This window comes from Nerophis lumbriciformis, linkage group LG29, assembly GCF_033978685.3.
Source record: "Nerophis lumbriciformis linkage group LG29, RoL_Nlum_v2.1, whole genome shotgun sequence".
Classification (NCBI taxonomy): domain Eukaryota; kingdom Metazoa; phylum Chordata; class Actinopteri; order Syngnathiformes; family Syngnathidae; genus Nerophis; species Nerophis lumbriciformis.
In genome coordinates this window covers 18,461,330-18,483,342 of record NC_084576.2, presented here as the reverse complement: position 1 = coordinate 18,483,342, position 22,013 = coordinate 18,461,330, and the positions used below count along the sequence as shown (strand labels likewise).

Genomic DNA, 22,013 nt, shown 5'->3' with positions numbered 1-22,013 from the left:
CTTAAACTGAACTACTATACTTTAGAACAGTGATTCTTAAACTGTGGAACATGGGCTCCATCTAGTTGTAGGCCAAAGAAACAATTACATATTCCAACACAGTATTACTGTTCAAACTGTGTGTAATCAGAATCACAATCAGAATCTAATGTTACGGTGGCCGAACATATTGAATTTACCGGTTATATAAAACCTCTGCCTTGTTTTTTAATGAATACTTAGGCCCAGTATGCTACTGTGTTTTAATGTTGGTCATTATGGTGGTACTTGGAGAGCCAAGTGTTTTCTGAGGGGGTACTTGGTGAAAAAAGTTCGAGAACCAGTGCTTTAGAATAATGAACCGAAAAGGGAATCCAAATAAAACTGAAAAATAAATAAATACAATAAATCATATATAAATATATATGATTTAGTATTTCAATGGTATATATATATATATATATATATATATATATATAAATAGTTATATATATATATATATATATATATATATATATATATATATATATATATATATATATCAGTGACGTACAGTCACTAGAGGCAGGTGAGGCGGGGTCTCACCTGCCATTATGGAAAGAAAAAAAATGTAAAAAGAAAAAAAAAAAATTAAATTGTTAAATGTATCCAGTGATTATACTATAAAGTTATTTTCCATTTAACTTCACCAGTTTTAGATTATTTTTATTCAAAATCGCTGAATTTTCACATTTGCCGTTCAAATACTGAGAAGAGACTTGCGGTGAGTCAGCAGCCAGTTGAGGCACGTCACTCAGTTGTGCCTCACCATGGGTTGCGAACTCGGCTAACTGCTGGCCTGCTGTGCAGTGAGACCGTATTGCTATATGAACTATATTATACATTTCCATAGTTTAGTTAGCTGAGGTATATAATGTACAGTGTATTCTGTCAACAACTGTATGTGTGTAACGTATTTCTTGTGCTGAGCAATCATAAAACTGCTGCGAAGACGCACTGTGTGAGGCTCGCAGTAATCCCGCCTCCTGGTGGTAGAGAATGCACTCCCTGACGGGAGTGTTGGCTTCTTATTGAGCTGCTGCATTTTTTGGTTTGGTTGTTTATTTCTTTTGAGTAACTTCTTCTACATTTCTAAAAGGGGAGGAATGTAATAAAGTGATCTATGTTTGTCTGTTGCCATCTCCTGGTTAATGTTGGCTATAGCGTACTGTGGTTACTTTTTGGTTGGCCAACGATTTACGTGGTGTTGCGCACCTGAAGTCAAGTGTGTTGAGTCTGTTCTGAAGTCTACAGTAAAGAGACGTACTTCATCACCTCGCCTGGTTATTGCCTCCAACCCAATATATTACATAAAGGTAAGACCATAATAAGGTTTTTTTTTTATTAAATGTGCTTTTTTGTGCGCTACAGTTTGTATGTGTAAAGTTAAAGTTAAGTTAAAGTACCAATGATTGTCACACACACACTAGGTGTGGTGATATTTGTCCTCTGCATTTGACCCATCCCTTGATCACCCCCTGGGATGTGAGGGGAGCAGTGGGCCGCGCCCGGGAATCATTTTTGGTGATTTAACCCCCCAATTCCAACCCTTGATGCTTAGTGCCAAGCAGGGAGGTAATGGCTCACAGGGAAGAATGCTGGTATGAGCTTTTAAACATAACCCGTTAACTGCTGCCAATCAAATGGTGAATAAGATACTCTTTAGGGTTCATATGTTTGTAAATCTGACTGTGATGAAGTCAGTGCCTCACCAGCCATGAACCTCACCGCACGTCACTGACTGAATTACCCACTGTGCATGCGCGTGAACCCGATTGGTAACGGGACTAAAACATGAGCCAAAGTTAAATAACATTTAGTAGCATATGGAAAAAATTATATATATATATATATATATATATATATATATATATATATATATATATATATATATATATATATATATATATATATATATTATTTTTTTACATATAAAATTGTTTTGTTTTAATTGTATAAAAAAAAAAAAATCCATATGCTACTAAATGTTATTTAACTTTGGCTCGTTTTAGTCCCGTTACCAATCGGGTCCACGCGCATGCACAGTGGGTAATTGACGACACTAAATTTGCATGTGCATAAAAATCGGCTCCCAAACGACCGGCTCACAATGGGAAAGAGCCGTTCAAACGACTTCATTCGTTTGCAAAAACGTCACATCGCTCGTGACTTTGCATGCTCCACTATTAATATAAACTCATGATACCTATATTTAACTGTTACTGTGGAGTTTGGTGCCCAAATACAAACTAACTACACTCGTTGTGTTATGTCACAACAACAGCCCGTATTGAAATAGAACATTTATTAAAAGGACATAAAAAAACAGTCTTTCTAAAACAAAAACATACACTACAATTCAAAACTAATAAATACATGGGAAGCGCCGTCCAGAGAGTTACTTCCGGTGTAAACACGGAAGTAGAGTATTTGTAGACTTCCTCGTTTTGTCTAAAATAAAACAAAATTAAGTATTATCTCCGTAATGTAGAAGTGAGTGTATATTACTGTTGTCCGTCCAAGTTGTGTAAATGTGGCGTTTTAAAATCGTCACTCCGGCGAGAGCAAGGCTTCTGCTTTGAGGCGTGTCAATAAAGCACTTAGAAGGTTGGTCTTACAACCGGATGCGATTTTTAAAATGTCAAATTATTTAATGTTATACTCTGATGTTGTTAGGCGATAATGCGTGTTTACAGTTTAAAGGAGACAGTGGTGGAATCCGTTGATGAAGTAGTAAGATTGGGAGTAAAGTGGGACCAATTAGCTCAAACGTGACTGCGTTTGGAGCCACGATACTAAGAGACAAAAGTGGGTATGTAAAATAAAATGCCGCCACCCATTTGTGGTCAAGTTTATGTTTGTAGTTTATTGCAAAGAGACTGGAACAGCTCTCGGAAACACAGGACGATTTATCGCTGAATCAGCACATGTTTTACACCACTAACGCAGTCCTCCCTGGGCTTCCGGTCTACTCTGCTGCTAGGCTTTCTGGGTAATGTAGTCACACAACAATTACCAAAACAAACATACCGTCGACTGTCCGGCCAGCTATTTGTAATGTTTATTCATTTTTTTGTAATACTGGAATGTCCATATATAGTGCTACATTTAAGTGTTACGTTATGTTTTATCAATCTGTATGTGTTAGGGATAGTTTCGAGGACTAGTTATACGTTTATTTTCTATAGCTTCTTGCTAGCAATGTCGCTAGCCTAAATCTAGATGGCGCCCTACAGTCAGGCCAGTTAATTGTAACGATCGTTCATGGTTATAATACTGGAATGTTGACATCATGTGTCACTTTTTAAGTGTTTAATGAGTTGTATCGAACTATATTCCTATTCAGGGCCAGTCTCCAGGAATAGCTTACTTTAGGGCTTCTCATTTTGAGAAGTAAGGAGGAGCGCCGATTGATTCGGTGCACAGTGCTGCTCTCAAAATGAAGAAGATACTGATAAACTTTTCCAAGAAGATGCGAACAGGCACGCCGGACAGTGGCTGTGTACTCTCTGCGGGATACGATGTGACTAAAGGGGAGCTGAAAAACATCCACAAGGCAGCCTGGAAGGGCAATTTTGCCAAGATTGAGCGTCTGGCCAAGAGCAGTGACATCAACAAGGTCGACCAGCAGAACAGGTGAATGTTTCATCTGATCTTACACAGATTCGAGTCACTATCCACTGAAAAATACCTCTAACCACCCGACACTGTGTATGTCCAAAGTGGGCATATTTAGTTTGATCTTTAGTTATTGATAGAGATGTCCGATATCGGCGATAAATGCTTTAAAATGTAATATCGGAAATTATCGGTATCGGTTTCAAAAAGTAAAATTTATGACTTTTTAAAACACCATTGTACGGAATGGTACACGGACGTAGGAAGAAGTACAGAGCGCCAATATACCTTAAAGGCCTACTGAAATGCGATTTTCTTATTTAAACGGGGATAGCAGGTCCATTCTATGTGTTATACTGGATCATTTCGCGATATTGCCATATTTTTGCTGAAAGGGTTTAGTAGAGAACATCAACGATAAAGTTCACAACTTTTGGTCGCTGATAAAAAAAGCCTTGCCTCTACCGGAAGTAGCAGACGAGTAGCGTGACGTCACAGGTTGTGGAGCTCCTCACATCTGCACATTGTTTACAATCATGGCCACCAGCAGCGAGAGCGATTCGGACCGAGAAAGCGACGATTTCCCCATTAATTTGAGCGCGGATGAAAGATTTGTGGATGAGGAAAGTGAGAGTGAAGGACTATGAGGGCAGTGGGAGCGATTCAGATAGGGAAGATGCTGTGAGATGCGGGTGGGACCTGATATTCAGCTGGGAATGACTAAAACAGTAAATAAACACAAGACATATATATACTCTAATAGCCACAACACAACCAGGCTTATATTTAATATGCCACAAAGGAGAAAAGGTGAGGCCTTCAATCCCAGGAACATCATTCCTACCGCAAAGCATGGTGGTGGTAGTATTATGTTCTGGGCCTGTTTTGCTGCCAATGGAACTGGTGCTTTACAGAGAGTAAATGGGACAATGAAAAAAGAGGATTACATGCAAATTCTTCAGGACAACCTAAAATCATCAGCCCGGAGGTTGGGTCTTGGGCCCAGTTGGGTGTTCCAACAGGACAATGACCCCAAACACACGTCAAAAGTGGTAAAGGAATGGCTAAATCAGGCTGAAGAAACAAGTCCATGTCAGAAAACCAACAAATGTAACTGAACTGCACTAATTTTGTCAAGAGGAGTGGTCAAAAATTCAACCAGAAGCTTGCCAGAAGCTTGTGGATGGCTACCAAAAGCGCCTAATTGCAGTGAAACTTGCCAAGGGACATGTAACAAAATATTAATATTGCTGTATGTATGCTTTTGACCCAACAAATTTGGTCACATTTTCAGTAGACCCATAATAAATTCATAAAAGAACCAAACTTTATGAATGTTTTTTGTGACCAACAAGTATGTGCTCCAATCACTCTATCACAAAAAAATAAGAGTTGTAGATATTATTGGAAACTCAAGACAGCCATGATATTATGTTCTTTACAAGTGTATGTCAACTTTTGACCACAACTGTATGTCATGTAGTAACGGGCACATACACAATAACATGTAATATTTACGCATATTGCTCATTTCAAGCATACAGGAGCACTGTAATTTCACAAACGCATCAGTACACGGTCTCTTGGTGTGAAACGTTTGAACACACATAGTTTAGATGATAACTATTGTCCTTCACATCCGTGTTCTTCCTTTTCATGTTTGAAAAAACCAAGTTATGTCCATCTCTAGCTACAAGTGAATACTAGTAAGTATTTGCTCCGTCAACTAATGGCAAGGATGCTAGGAACTCACATTTTTGCTTGCAACTTAAAGCATAACAACAGCTCTTATCTCAAATCACTCTTAAATTAAGGGCACTCTAAAGTTGAGGTACCTCTGTATACAAGTTTACTTTCCATAGTATGGTCCTTTAAGGAGATATACTTGCATAAAACGCTAATTGAAATGTGAGGGGTGTACTCACTTTTGGTAGATACTGTCTCCATGTAACTACATGCATACAAAACAATGCCTCTCCCCTTTAACAGGACGCCACTTCACCTCGCTTGTGCCAATGGACATGCCAGAGTGGTGAGATTCCTTGTGGAGAAAAAAGCCAACCTCAATTTAGGCGATAACCACAATAGGACCGCTCTAATGAAGGTACTCCTGGACACATGATATGCGTTTTGTAGTTGGCGGTCTTCTCCTGATCCGCGTCAACTTACCTCTTCTTAGGCGGTGCAAGGCCAGCATGAGCAATGTGTGAACATTCTCCTGGAAAACAATGCAAACCCCAACCTGATGGACAGAGATGGCAACACAGCTTTACATTTGGCATCAAGCTTCTCATCCATCTCCACTGTTATCTTGCTCTTGAAGAAGGGTGTTGATATTGATCCTACAAATCTGGTGAGTCATAAGGCAGCCTATTAAAGAAACTGCATTCTAATGATTTTGTGCACACCAAAACAAGACTTAAATGGGACCTACAATAGGCAAGGTTGTATTTTGCATTACTCCTGTGGGAATCCTGCCTGTGACTGAAGCATTAAGGTGCGGGACTTTCCAGGACTAGCTGTAGTGTGCTCTAACAACCACCAGGTAGCTTCTATTAGCAGATAATACCGTGTCATCTCTTTCTCCTTCTGAGTTTTATCAGGTCGTTATAGTGCATTCTTCACACATTCTTCACTCACGCTTAAAGTGAAGGATGAGGCAAAAAAATACAACCTTAACGACTCTATAATGATTTTGTACTTGGCTGACTTATTTATGTATAGTGGAACCTCGATTTACGAACTTAATTTGTTCTTGAACGGGGTTCGCAAATACCAAAGTTTGTATAGTGAAGCAAATCTTGTCCATAAAAAAACAATGTAGATATAAATAATGGGTTCCAGCCTTGACAAAAGTCCATATTTTAGTGAAGATTTGTACACTTTAAACACAATAGAAGTTTCGATACAGTACTGTATTTTACACAAAAATAGAAAATGGATGGATAACAAAGATGTCATGATTTAACTGGGTCTTTATTAACCAAGCAAAACAACAATGACAAGCCAAGCTTCTTTATTATTGTTGCGTTGACCAGCTCTTTCTCCCAGGGAATCTGAGTTACTGGTCAATCCCAAGTTCTTTCGATGACATATATGCTGAGTAAGAAGGACCGTCAAGACAGAATAGGAATATTATCAAGTTTTACTGAAATTTCAGGAGATCAGCTTAACCAATACATTCATATCAGCTACTCTAGTTGATCTGACATTCAAACGGAAGAGCCCACTTCTTGCACACAAAGAAAGCCCCCATCTCTCCCTCTCGCAACACTGATAAGGAAAGACGTGGGGGTTGTATTCACATTCCGATGGTTTAAGACACTAAACAGACCTCTCAAGACAAGAGAAACTGGTAGAATATACAAAGGAAAAGTACTAGATGATCCAAACATGACGATGAATAGAGAAAGAACTCTTAAACATATATGCATTCTCCACATTACCAAGGCAAAACAACGAGGACGACAAGCTGAACTGTCCAGTATGCGCTGCTCTGCCAACACGTGCACATACAGAAGTCACTTTGGTGCACTCACAAATGATCAGGAATCACAAAACCCCTTAACTTTAACAACCATATTGCTACAATAAAAAAAAACTTTTAAAAATTAAAATCCACATTAGAATGTCATCGGCAAATGAGCAGCTGATGAGAGGAGCAAAAGGAGCAGTGTCTTCGCCGGCGCTGTGATATAAGTCTGTATTGGCCTATTTTTCCAGAAAAGTCCGCTTTCATCACAACTAAAAACTTGCTGTTGTACGAAGCCTGCTTTGTCAATCTCGTCAATATGAACAAGGGGATGGGTCAAATGCAGAGGACAAATTTCACTCCACCTAGTGTGTGTGTGACAATCATTATGTTTGTAAATCGGAAAGTTCGCAAATCGAGGTTCCACTGTATTTAGAATGTTGGATACTCCAGTTGTGTTAAACAATGCCAAAGGGGCAAATCATAAGGTCATATGCATTTGTGAGCTTGCACACAGTTTTGAAAGCATCTACCTGCTGAGTCTTAGTCTTTTTTTAACAGTGTATACAGTAGGGTTGGGGACTCAAATGGCCTCATTCATCACGGTTTGCCTGACACATAAAACATGACGAATTGGGGTGAGGTCCACTATCCACTTTAGCTGTCAGATGGCAGAAGAGTGTTGAATATCTTCAAGTGTTTTGTGACAATTCCAACTTTGACCACAGCGTCAGTTGCTATGTAGAGTGGCGCTTTCCATAATTTTTTACAGACTGAATTGGAAAATTAATAAGCCCTCCTCTTCCTCTCATGCGAGATCCACCCAGGAATGGGTGATATGAATCCCCCTCCTACTGTACAGTGAAACATAATTGTTTGGGCATTTCTAGTAAACAAAACAAATGTAAAGTATGTTATAAGCACAAAGTAGGTTGTAAATGTGATTGTGGGACAACATCTACGCAAAATTGTCACTAAAGCATATCCAGTGCATACTATATTATCTAGTGTGTTAAAGTGTGTTAAATGTGCATGAAAATAATCATAGGTCAAAAGGTAGTATTTGTGATGGCTGTAATTTCATTTTCAAGGAAGGTCTTTCACCCCTGGCATTGGCAGTCCAAGAAGACTATGTAAAAATGGCAGAGTTTCTGCTGAATAAAGGTGCTGATGTTAATCTTTTGGACAACCATCAAAGGTGAGAACAAAACAACGACACACCGTTAAAATAAACCTTACATAAAGTGCTTGTTTCTTCACAAACCTACAGGTCCCCATTGATGATAGCTGCCGCCAATGAGTGTGTCGACATGGTGCGACTGCTCCTGCAGTTTGATGCAGATACCACGCTGACCGATAACACAGGGAAATCAGCTGAGGACTACGCTGAGACGAATCAGCCGTATGTTTATCTTCTTGTCTTGCGCTTCAATTTCTACGGTGAAACCAACATTTTGGGGGAAAACGTACCCCGAAAGCTGCACAAAAACTTGGGGTTAAAGGGGAACTGCACTTTTTTGGAATTTTGCCTAACATTCACAATCCTTATGTATGACAAGAACACATGTTTTTTTAAATTTCCTATTAATTCTATCTCATAAATAAAAGTCAGCTAAGAATAGAGCTAATCAGAGTCATGACGTCATTGCGTCCATAAAACCCACTAAAAACATCCAAAAAGCGCCAACAATACTCCAATTACATGTCGCGACCTAAATACTAACCAAGTTTTAGTGATATTGTTATTATTATAAGCGCTAATGTTAAGGATCTACTTTTATCGGCGCATTGATCACAGAGAGCTAACCAGCTTATGCTGCTATATTAGTGCTTCTCAATTATTTTCTGTTACGCCCCCTTCCAAGAAGAAGAAAACTTTTCACGCCCCCACTCTCCGCTGTGCCATTTAAATAGTATAATTTGTTTATAAAATTGTTATAAGAACACCTCTGCATAACATTATCCTTTTTAACATCAAAGAAAACAAATACATAAATGTAGATTAACTTACCGGTACAATAAAGAATAACTTCATTAATATTGTTTTTTAGTCTGTAACAAAAACAAAATGTTTAAAGTGCATCAATTTGCCTGAAAAAAAAAAATCTTATTTAAACTAAAAACATTTTTTGATTGACTTGAAACATTTGATATTGACAAATAAAATTAAATAAACTCAATAAATAATAATACATTTAAATTGATCAGCAACATTAACTCAGGAGCACAATACATAACAAATGTTAACCTAAAAAACAAAAAAGAGACAACAATTTGTGCTGATTTTTTTTTTTTTATAAATTAAAATAAGGAAGTCAGGATTAAATGTTAAAATGAGCACAAGTGGGGTTTTAAGCATGATACAGCACAGTACTGATAAAGTATGTTCTCCCCCCACTATTTGAAAATAAATATGCTATATTGACATATTGAGCTGGTGAGCTGATACATCGCCTCTGAGCTGGTGAAAGTTAATTCTGAATTATAAATCATGCCTCTCACTTGTATAGTAGAAGGATGTGGCCATAAACTGAGAATGTGGTCATCTTTGACAGACAACTTAGACCCTGACATAACGAGAGAGACACAAAGAGACGCTTGTTTGCACCCACCTGTTTATGATTAATTTTTCATCTAAACGGGAAGATATAAACACCTCATCAGTCGGCATCCAGTGAGAGCAGACATTGTACAGTAAATGTTTGTTTTTAGGGCCCGAGCAGTGGAGCAAACACTGCAGGTGTGACAGAGCATCTCAAAGAGCCTTATTGAAATTGTTGTGTTTTTATTGATGATATTATTCTCCCGTTTTAGACGCCTTTTAGAGGCCTTTAACATGCACAAAATCTCCCCAAATTCTGCAAGCGTGTCAGGTTCGGCGAAAATTTTTATATTTTGGCTCTCTAGCGCCACCTTTAAGATAAGAAAAAATTAGCCCCTCCCACCCACATTGCTGGAGATGTCCATCATGACGAAACGCACGTAAAGGTCTCAGGAACCCATACCTTAAAATGAACAGGAAGTCGGCCATCTTGATTTCCTTTGAGCATTTTTTGGCAAAAAACGGGGTACTTTTAACCAACACCTCCTAGGGACTTTGACGTTGTAATGCATTTGTGAATTTAATGCACCACCGTATGCTTAAGGTGAGCAAATGACATAGATAGATATTACACGTATTTGTGTGCCTGTTACTACATTGCATATATACTTACAGCATGTATATAAAACGTTGATGGAGGTTTTCAGATGTTCTTGGAGCGCTTTATAGGCGGAATAGAGCAACTCTTATTGGCTCCATTGTTAGCTGACTTTTGCCAACATTTATTTACGAGTTAGAATGCATTGAATAAGAAAAAACATATTTGTGCTTGTCTTGCAAAGGATTGTGAATGATAGACAAAAATACCAAAAAGTGTAGTTCCCTTTTCGGGGTAAGTGTGTGATGATAATCATAGAATCGATGTAGCGACGAAAGCATTGCGTCTGTACAGGTCCCACTTTATTGTGTTTTTGAACGATGGCCAACAGGTTATGGTTATTGGTAAGGTTCTGATGTATTTGTTTTAAGACATGTTTGTCAAGTTTAAGAACATCACATGGTTGCATTTGCACTTTTCAACATATCTGAAAAAGAGTAGCAAGAAGCCAAGCGTATAGTTAACCATACCCTTTATTCACGTCTTTTACGGAGTCACACTATAACTTTTACATATTTACATTAAGTTCACTTCCTGGTTGAAAGAAAGGAAAGTTTGGGGGAAACATTATTACTTAATATCTTACCGGTATTAGTGATAGTCAATGACTGTTATGTATTACTTCATGTTGTAGAATCTGTCATTATCTGTCATTTTTGTAGTTGTTGTTGTTAGCTTCAGCGGCAGCAAGTCTTTATGAGTTGTATCTTTATGTCCGTGTAGTGGAGATGATGTCATCATCAGTATTTGTCCGGTTCTTGCTGTCCTCCATGTAACGTGTTGTAGATTTTACAGTTGACGCTGCAAGTGCTCTGAATGTTCCTCTGCTTCCCCATGATTGTGTTGCGTATGCAACACAAAGTTAACTTTCATTGTGGACGTTAAAGATTACACACAGTGCGTTAACTTTAGTATCTAAAATACTTCAAGTACTGTTCTATCATCTAGTGAGATAAACAGAATATCTGCATCTAATATGCACATAAACACAACAATAATATTAGAGCTGTCTGAGACTAAGAATTGTCATCGTTGAATCCGATTTGTCAGATTTTGCGTCTACAAAGGGCAAAATCCATTGTCTTAAAAAAAAATAATTAAGAACACAGCTAATGGAAATTCCCACGATTAGATTGTAATGTAGTACTGCACAGTAGTTGCTAGGTGTCAGTAACATTACATAGATGTATGCCTCTTCCAAAGTAATACAAGACAGGTATAAAGGAAGGGTGTACAAACTTTTTTCACTGAGGTTCGCACACTGAAAACTCAAAGCATATAGGGCCATTTTGATATTTTTCACTTTTGAAACCAATACAATATATTGTTATTTTTATTTTATTACCTTTAGGGCTCCCCTTAAGTTGGTTGGTCTCAGTCATATTTTTTTTAAATAAGTCATTTAAAACATATATTTATATTTAACGCTTGAATCTGTAGATCAACTTCAGGCCTATCTGTTGATATAAAGTAAAAAGAAAAAAAAAAAATATATATATATATATATATACATATGTGTGTGTATGTGTATATATTATGGCCTTTTTATTATAGCAAAAACACAAATATGCAATATTTCCCCTGAAATATTTGATGTGAAGTAATTGCAACTTTAAATAGATGAATATATCATAACAGCATTAATTGTAATTCATTGTTATTTTTTGAGCAATGATAGTTCTAAAAACAATAAACTAATATTCTTTGGGATCCAAAAGGGCCCCACTCATAAAAGTGGTAAAAAATAAGTCATATGTTTTTGTTGTTTTGTTTCAATTCTTAAGTCTCGAGATCAGGGATATTGAACTAAATTGTTTTGGGGGACACATTTCCAGAAAGCTAAGAGCCGGACATCTTCCTCTACTTTAAGACTTATTTTGTACATTCTGGAGAATCAGCTTGCATTTCAATTTGGTTTATTTTGTCAGAGTTGCAGAAGCGCTGTGCGGTTTTGAAGGACCTTCTGCAAAAATGGGAGTCTCTCCAAAGTTTTTGGAACTGAACTCTCGGGCCATCAGTTTAATAGCCCAGATGCTAAAAGCGAGAAGACCTCAAATGGAACCTTGAGGAACACCCCTGGTATACCTAAAGATGTTTAACAAATGGCTACTGACTCCATCTGAAGTTAAAAGGCTACAGCAACACCTTAGTTACATACATATGTTTGTACATGACTTTTATATTGTGTTCATGTTTGTGTGGTAGAGAGGAAAGGGGGGTGTAGGGGGGGTTGACTGTTTCAACTTGCATTATGTAATAAGGGCGGGAAGTAGGGCTTTGAGTCTTTGGGCAGATTGTTTGGTGTTTTTTTTATTAGATTCAGAATTGATTCTCGATTCAAAATAATTCTCGATTCAATATCTATGCTTTTTAAATAACATTTAATGCCAGTTCTATGATTAACTACATTCCGCTATGAAATAGATAAACAGCTCTAATCATTTTCTATATTTCTTAAGAGAGAACTGGTTTTGTTTAACAACATTTTACCCAAACAGTTAATAAAAGTCAAATACAAATAAGGCAACAAGAGAAATGTCCACTTTTCTTTTCTAAAGTAAATCTGTACAGCAAATATGGGTATCGACATCAACAATATGATTTACCTGAGTAGACAGGACAGATTGAAAATTAATAAAAAAATTTAAAAAAAAACAAATTAAAGAAAAGTAATTGATTTTGGAATTGTATTTAATCGATTAATAATCATTACAGATATGAATCGCGATTAATCTGAATTTTTTTTTTTTTATTGTTTTCTGACACCTTTAGCGGAAGGTACTGTTTTTTTAAATGTTTTTAAATGTAACGCACTTTGTGCTAATTTTTTTAAAGTAGAAAACGTGCTATACAAATAAAGTTTGACTGATTGATTGGTACAGTAAGAAATTATGAAAAAAAATGTGTAACTGCCAAAAAGAAGAGGACTTACCCTCAAACATTGCTTATACATTAGTAATGTGTTAAGTTACAAACAGATGTAAAACTGATTCTGTATTCATTTAGATGTCCAGTCAGCATCATCAGGGTTTCCTATGGGTCATTAAAAAGCATTAAAAGTAATTAAATAGATTTTGCGAAAATGTAGGCCTTTAATGGCATTAAAAAGCATTAAATACAATGTCCAGAAGCGTTAAAAAATGCCATACAATTGCTATTGGCAACAAAAAAGAAAACGAACCAACGACCAAATTTTTCCAATTAGAGAAAAGATTGCGCTTCAAAATGTTCAATATTTATTGAAGTGCAATTTTTGTTTAGTTTTGTTGTTTATTAGCCTATTTATGATATTTAAATGATTGACCTTCCAATTACAATGGTAAAAAAATGCTTTGTTGTGTTTGAAAGGGTTGCTTGCCTTGTTATACAGTATGATTACATTAGTGCTTAATTTGGCCACAGTTAATTATAAACCTTTCAACTATTCAACATTATTATTGTCAAATGCTTAGAATTTTGTCTATACAAACAATTGTAAGCTTTTGACTATGTATAATAACAATCTGCTGTATGACATGGGCATTACATGTGTTTAAGTTGCGTTAAAAAGCATTAAATTGAATTTGCTGATACTTGCAGAAAACCCTGATCATAAAGTTCAAAAACAGAGGTTCCACTGTATTTTTGTAGTACAACATTCTGTTCATGTTCAGGTTGTGAAATTGTCACCTTCTTGCTTCTCTTGTAGTTGTGCCCTCCTTATCATCGAGCACGATGCCCAGAGCAGCCAGGCGAACTGCTCACCTCGCCCATGTTCAAGTAAACAGACGACACTGAAAACTGGCATTGCTGCAGCAGAACCATTCCTTGGTAAACAATATGACTTCATACTGTACAAGACAACGCATATCATTTAACTTAGCATTGACTTGACAAACAGGTTTTCCTAGGAAGTAGCACAAATGATGATGATAGCCGAGGATTAGTGGCAGATCTAAAAAGCATAAAACCTTCTGTCGTCTTTGTTTTGTTCAACAGGCATCCAGTTTTCTATTCCAAAACCTACACATGCTCAGATCGAGAACCAAATCCAACAAGAAGTAAGCTTGACACCAAAAATACATGCTAAACAAAGCCAAATACAATGGGACCTGGTTAAGTCAGTCTTCATTTATGCCAAATAACCCCGAAAAGGACAAGCGGTAGAAAATGGATGGATGGATGGAACTCTTCTTGTCCCATTCCACCATGTTATTATTAATAAAGGTATTATATATGGTCAACTTCCCGGCATAGTACACGAGACCAATGGAATCATTTCTAAGAAAATAGTTTCCTTTATGTTGAGGTGTTGTATTATCATCAGCTACTGTTTCAGTCAGTGTGTCCAAAGAGTGGCCAAGGGGCCATTTGTGGCCCACAACGTCAGTTGTTGGCGTGCAGCATATTGTTGGAATAAAATCAAACAATACAAGTTTTGTTGTGAGACAAAGCTAAAATTTTAGGGGTGTCTCAATCCGATAATGATATTTGCTATCGATCCCATGTAAGCAAAATAACAAGTATCGATTAGCGCAAACTCGACACATGTAATAAGTGTCCTTAACTTAACATTGTTGCAGTCTAAAGCACGACATTTGTTAATGTAAAGAAATATCAAATAATATTAAATGCAGAGACAAAGTCGCCAAGGCAGCAGCGCATAAAAATGTATCCAGTAACAAACGTGTCCGCATCACTCCACTTATCACTCTTGAGTTTAATAGATTATTGTGGCCACGAGGTGTTGCCAAAAAACAATTAGCACTCCACTTTAAAAAAACAAAAACGGCATAAATCCATTCCAGACGATTAATAACAAATAGGATAGTAATTTCACTTGATCAAACCTTTTCTAACGTTCCCCACTACAAAATAATAAAAGTACTGTATGTATAATTGGTGCTCATATTGTATTAGATTAATATCGGAACTGGCCAATACGCAAGGCTTTCATTTCGTCATCAAATATAAATAATAATGGTACCTATACCACAAAGTTCTATCTTTAAATACTGTATATATCATATGTGAGTGTGAATGTTGTCTGTCTATCTGTGTTGGCCCTGCGATGAGGTGGCACCTTGTCCAGGGTGTACCCCGCCTTCCGCCCGAATGCAGCTGAGATAGGCTCCAGCACCCTCCGCAACCCCGAAAGGGACAAGCGGTAGAAAATGGATGGATGGATTATTCAGCCCTTGGTAGAAAAAGTTTGGACAACCCAGGTCTCGGTACGCAGCATTACAACACACTGACTTTGTAGTCACTACAAAATAAAAGCATGGCAGTAATTACTTGGATTGTACACATATTTATTTCAAATTGTTAGCCACCGGTAGAAAGATTTGTAGTAGTCAAGACATACAAGGGAATTAATGCAGCCGCTTTGTTCGACAAGATTATATGAATTTGTCATGTCGGCAGAATTCACAAACCAGCCTTTTTTTGGCGTGTACAAAACAACACTGTACCTCATGACCAGTGTTGGGACTAACGCGTTACTAAGTAACGCGTTACTGTAACGCCGTTAGTTTCGGCGGTAACTAGTAATCTAACGCGTTATTTTTTATATTCAGTAACTCAGTTACCGTTACTACATGATGCGTTACTGCGTTATTTTACGTTATTTTTTATGTAGTATTGGCTAGAAACTGAGGATCTGATCGTGTTTTATGGCAGCGAAGCAATGACATGCTTCTGATTCTTCCTCTGCGCTCTCTGTGTGTGTGTGTGTCTGGGTGCGGGGAGGGGAGGGGAGGGGGGGGGGTTTGCGTGCGCAATATAACGTAAATCGTTGGCCAACAAAAAAGTAACCACAGAACACTATACGCCTATACGGTATAGTGTTCTGTGGTTACTTTTTGGTTGGCCAAGCGGACGTGACGACGGGCTGTCCTCACTCAGGTCCGCACGGACCTGGAGGGGGCGTGCCTTAAGTCCGGCTGAAAATCGGGAGAAATTTGGGAGAATGGTTGTCCCGGGGAGAGGCACTGAAATTCGGGAGGGTTGGCAAGTATGAGATATTCTCACTTCTTTTCTTTTGTCGAGCACAAAGAAAATAACATTTTAGTTAAATGTAAGTTGTGTCTTGGATCAAAGATCCCGTCTACTGCCCAAAACAACAATTCAAATCTGCCTGGTTAGGCTCTGTGTATGTCACGTGTGCCTTCCTTAGGTGAAGCCAGCTTTACAGCTATGTTGTTGATTGATTGATTGATTGAAACTTTTATTAGTAGATTGCACAGTACAGTACATATTCCGTACAATTGACCACTAAATGGTAACACCCCAATAAGTTTTTCAACTTGTTTAAGTCGGGGTCCACTGATTCATGATACAGATATATACTATCAAATATATACTAACATCATAATACAGTCATCACACAAGATAATCATCAGGGTATATACATTGAATTATTTACAATCCGGGGTGTGGAATATGGAGGACGAGGGGTGGGTGGGGGGGAGGGGGTATCAACACTTCTGTCATCAACAATCAGCATCAACAATTGCATCATCAGAGAAATGGACATTGAAACAGTGTAGGACTGACTTGGTAGGATATGTACAGCAAGTAGTGGACACAGAGAGAGAGATCAGAAAGTATAAGAAAAAGTGTCTACATTTGATTATTTACAATCCGAAGAGGTATTATGTGGAAGGGAGGGTGTTAGTTTAGGGTTGTAGTTGCCTGGAGGTGTTCTTTTAGTGTGGTTTTGAAGGAGGATAGAGATGCCCTTTATTTTACACCTGTTGGGAGTGGATTCCATATTGAAGTGGCATAGAAAGAGAATGAGTTAAGACCTTTGTTAGTTTGGAGTCTGGGTTTAACGTGGTTAGTGTTAGTGTTAGTGTTAGTGTTATTATGCTGTTTGTTACTTATGTATGTTATGTTGCAGCTATTTAAAATAGTTTTGTCAATTTGTTCTGGCCTGAAATAAATTGGCCCTTTGAAACATATCTTTGTCTTTGTGTGTTGTATGTAGAGCACATTGCTTAGCAGAGTTCAGTGATGCAAATGTATGTCAAGTTGATCAACAGATTGTATTATTCTCCAGTGCAATAACAGTACTGAAATGAAGGCTAAAAGGGCATTAATGGGAGCTTTAAAAACAAAAAGTAGAAGAAGTAACTAAATAGTTACTTTTCACAGTAACGCATTACTTTTTGGTGTAAGTAACTGAGTTAGTAACTGAGTTACTTTTGAAATAAAGTAACTAGTAACTAACTAGTTACTGGTTTTCAGTAACTAACCCAACACTGCTCATGACATGGGTTTTTAACTTTTTTGACCTTGGGGCCCAACTTTTCCACTACAGAGGGGCCCACCCAAATATTAACACTGAAGTAGTTATCTTGTACTTGATTTTAATGATATTTGATAATTATGTCTAACCTACTCACAGTTTAAAATATAGACTTTGTCAAATGATATGAAAGCATGTGTTAATCACCAAGATTATCATCAAGACTTAGATCAGGCTAATTACAAAAATAAATACTAGTAAAATACACCACAAAAGAAGGGACTCACAAAAACTGATGGTAAATAAATTTACATGCAATTACTCTGATAAAAAATTTTATTCTAACGAAATTATTAATAATAACATACATGTTTCGTCAATAAAATGTGAGTGTAAATTAAAATGACTTTAGCTCCAGACTTCTTCTGTTTGTTTGATAGAGAGTCATGTATACAGCTAAACAACAGGCGCCCACTTTGTTACCAAGGACGTGTGCGACTGTGCCCAAAAGCATGCATTGCGGTCGGTCGTTTTGACCTTAGTTTTTCTGACAAAAGAAACCAAAATAATTTGTCTACATATGGCTCTAAACATTCTCCAGCTCATAAACCTACAATAAAACATGCTTTTATTTCGTCAATGTAGAATTTTACGGCCATATTTGATGCTGTCTGCTGCTACATTCATGCAGTGTTTAGTGACCAACAAGCTCTCTAACACGCCCCAACAGCGCAATATATGTACAAAATACACAGAACGACAAAAAAAACACTTTTACCCTAATTTTAATCATTCCTAAATGCCATCATGTTTTCCTCTGCGTATTTTTCAAAGTGTCTCTTTGTCATCCATTTTTCTCTTCCAGTAGTTTCTGTCATAGATTATGAAAACCGGTAAATGATCACTGATATCGGTAATTAGCAGACCAGTTGTAGTGTTATTATCAAAGTCATTGGTAAATATATTATCAATAAGTGTAGCAGAGTGACTTGTGAATCTGCTTGGCGTTGGGATTTTAGGATATAAGCTCATACTACACGTTGTGTCTTATGAAATCATCAATGGTCTTTTGTTTCCATTCATCCTTGTTAGGAGGGTTCCAAAGATCGGTGTTGAAGTCACCACATATGAAAATTACTTTTTGACTGATAACAGTGAAGGTTGCCTTGATCCAGTGCTCTGTATATACAGCTGATCAACACATGTTTGCTCTTTTCCTGACATATTTCAATGGTTATACATTCTGAAATATTTGCATTGGCAAATGACATGTTTATTTATCATTTTATAGTGCACGTCCTTCATCACATAAACTGCAGCTAAGCTTCCATTCCTGTTGGATCCGTTTATGTAGTTTAGTTCATATCCTTACTGTTCGAAATGTATTCCTTTCTTAGCATCCACGTGTCTGATACGGCGATCATTTTGTTCCAAAAATTCCTTTATATTTTTGTAATTTGCATGTAGGCTTTTTGGAGTGTGTCTGCATCTCTATTCCCTCATTTTGTACTTCCATGGTATACACCGCAGAAGGTTTCCAAATCAATATCGGATTGAATGTCTTTATCAGTGATATTTGTCCAGCTCTTCTATTTTTTGATGACGGTTCCTTTGGCTTCTTATGATGTTCCGTTTAATTGGATAAATATTATGTAGTTTGATGTCCATGTTTGTTGTATTTGTGTTTTTATAGGTTCCGTGCTTTCCTAGCTATTGCTGTATTTGTTTTCGTTAAATGTTCATTTATATACACATTTGTTCCTTTTAGCTTCATTCCTTGTTTTAATAATGCAGTTTTCTGTTTAACGAACTTCAAAATCATTGCTGGTTTTCTGCGGAGTGGATTGAAACTGAGTACCGCTGCGGCCCATACGGACCAAAGCTGAGAAACAGATCTTTTTTGGTGGCCTTCCAGGGGGCGCTTGCGACCCAACAATGGGCCCTATAGTTAAAAAAAACATTGCGCTGGATGCTCGCTGCTAAACCATGGGCCTTGGCCCTATGGTTAAGAAACACAGGCTAATAGCAAGACGCATTACACACTTCAATGCTCTATCTGGCAAACAAACGCCACTGTCTCCTGTAGCCCAATCCTGGATCCCTAATTCAGAACCGTATACAACAGTGTGTTCCCGCAGTTACAATATATGTAAACACAAGAATCTAAATAAAAAATATGCAAACATGGAGGAAATTCATGTCAACAAACTACCGTAGGTTAAAAAAATCATTCATTATTGCCTATTTTTCTTTTGTCTTTGGCCAAGTTTCAAGTCAATGTGTAAGCAATGGTTGATTTTAAATTCAGTTATATCGATTACCGCTTATGTTGACGTTATCCAGCCCGTCCAAGGACACGTGAACATAAGCAGGTTGCACTGTGTAAATTTTGTGCCTTTAATTGGAAGTTTTTTGCACATTTCACTAGGAAAACAAATGTGAAGGAGAACACCAGAAACAAACTGGTAAGCGGGATAGTCCTGGTAGCATTTTGTTTGAAAGTATCTGTAATTGTCTTTAACATTAGACTTTGTTTCTTTAACAGACCTGATGGAAGAGCTTGGTTTGGGAGCGTTTGATAGTATTCCAGGTAACGTTCTTTAATTTGGTAAGGAAATAGAGATGTGATGTTCACAAATGAAGCAAGTCTTTTGAACGGTTCTTTTAAATGAACGGTGAGAACCAATTCGCAGTTGGGAGCCGTTAGATTATGAGCCGTTTTTATGCACATACAGATAAGTTACCTTTTTTTCAAATTTGGATTCACTTTTATGATCCATTGTTCTGATGTAGGTCAAGCGTACACACTAGGTAGGGCAGTACAATTTTGTATTTACAATTGTATTAAGTCTTATTTTTATTCTATCATTATTTACACTTTTGTACACATATATACATGTTCTTCTTACCGGTACTTGTTTTGTGTATTTGTATCTCTATTATTAAAATGCCACAAAGTTCTTTAGGTTAGGGAAAATTCTAAATCGGGATATGATAAGCATGGGGATAAGGGACCACCTTAAGGAATATTTACGGTAAAAACAAAAACAAATACAATTATTGCCAATATTTCAGAATAATTCTTACCAATGCAGTAATATTTGTGTAAATTCAAATGATTATATTTTGTTGCTAAAAAGATAAAATGGCAATTAAATAAAATACGCTTTTAAAGTACGGCTCCACAAGATACAGCTCCCTTCAAAGAGTCATACATCCCATATTTGCTAGACAAGCAGTGTGAGTGCACAGCTAAAAGCATGCGCACATGCACTATTGGCAAACCTGGACATAATTGAAGTGATCTCTCCTCCCTGGCCCTTATAGCAATAAAGAATATAACTAATTCACAGTATGCTTGTTAATGCATGGCCACATTAGCGTGAAACATAACGACCTCGTAAGTGGACAAGGGAGGGAGGAGGCCCATGTTGGGTACATTTCAAATTGCTCCGTTTGTGTACGTCCTAGAGAAAGGCAAGCCGTTGCTCCAACCTCTGTCAGTTGTTACGGTTCGTCGTTAAATAACACATCTTTGTTGTTGTTGTTTTTTTGTTCAGATTCATCAGACGCTGACACATCTAGTAATTCCAGCAGGAGAAGTCTGCCTGTGTGCACTGAAGGTTCTCCGCCCAAAGAAGTTCAAGAGCGCTCCAGTCCCTCTGCTGAGCAGATAGCAGCTGTGATTCCGGAAGCAATGGGCTCAGATGGTGCACTACCTGCTTGCCGAGCTCCACATCCTCAGACCTTAATGATGATTATGCAAGAGAGTGATGAAGGTGAGAGTCTTGGTTTTCACCTTACTTTACATATTTGTCCTGAACTTAAAAATAATATTCAAGCATACACAGTTTAAAGGGGAACAGCACTTTTTTGGAATTTTTCCTACCTTTCACAATACGTATGTAAGACAAGAACACATATGTTTTTCTTTTTTTCATGCATTCTAATTCGTAAAATACGGAAAGTACGAGGTGGCTAACAATGCAGCTACTGGGAGTGCGCTATTCCACCTATAAAGCCCTCATCCTAAACCCGCCAACAATACTCCATTTACATCTCGTGATCTGAATATTAAGCAAGTATTAGAAATATTGTTGCTAATATAATGCAGACGATGTATTTTTAGCAACGCATGGATCACAGAACGCTAACTAGCTTATGCTGCTATACTGACATATTGAGCCGATGAGGTGCTGCATTATAAATCATGTTTCTTGCCTGGATTGTAGAACGTTATGGCCATTAACCGATAAGATGGTCAACTTTGATATCTAACTTCGACCCGGAGACTGCGAGAAAGACACGAAAAGAGGGTTGTTTGCGACAACTTTTTTTTGTAGTTTATCCTTTGTGCAGATTATGAATAATTCTTCATCTAAACAAGAATATATCAGTTGGCATCCCAGTGAGAGCAGACACTGTAAAGTAAGTGATTATTTTATCATGTTCGTAGTTTGTAGTGCTGGTTTAGCAC

The 22,013-nt window shown here is 37.4% G+C and overlaps 1 protein-coding gene across 3 annotated transcripts in view; it reads left to right on the top strand.

Moving 5' to 3' along the window:
• The first annotated feature begins 2,631 nt into the window (after positions 1-2,631).
• LOC133572140 (uncharacterized) overlaps positions 2,632-22,013 on the top strand; it is a 74,102-nt gene continuing 54,720 nt past the window's right edge. For all 3 annotated transcript variants that reach the window (XM_061924873.1, XM_061924872.1, XM_061924870.1), the window contains exons 1-11: positions 2,632-3,010; positions 3,365-3,654; positions 5,626-5,740; positions 5,816-5,989; positions 8,200-8,306; positions 8,379-8,510; positions 13,997-14,118; positions 14,287-14,348; positions 19,965-20,001; positions 20,082-20,126; positions 21,097-21,315. In XM_061924873.1, coding sequence (XP_061780857.1) covers positions 3,458-3,654; positions 5,626-5,740; positions 5,816-5,989; positions 8,200-8,306; positions 8,379-8,510; positions 13,997-14,118; positions 14,287-14,348; positions 19,965-20,001; positions 20,082-20,126; positions 21,097-21,315 — 1,210 coding nt within the window. In that variant the 5' untranslated portion in view covers positions 2,632-3,010; positions 3,365-3,457. The remainder of the gene's footprint in view (positions 3,011-3,364; positions 3,655-5,625; positions 5,741-5,815; positions 5,990-8,199; positions 8,307-8,378; positions 8,511-13,996; positions 14,119-14,286; positions 14,349-19,964; positions 20,002-20,081; positions 20,127-21,096; positions 21,316-22,013) is intronic.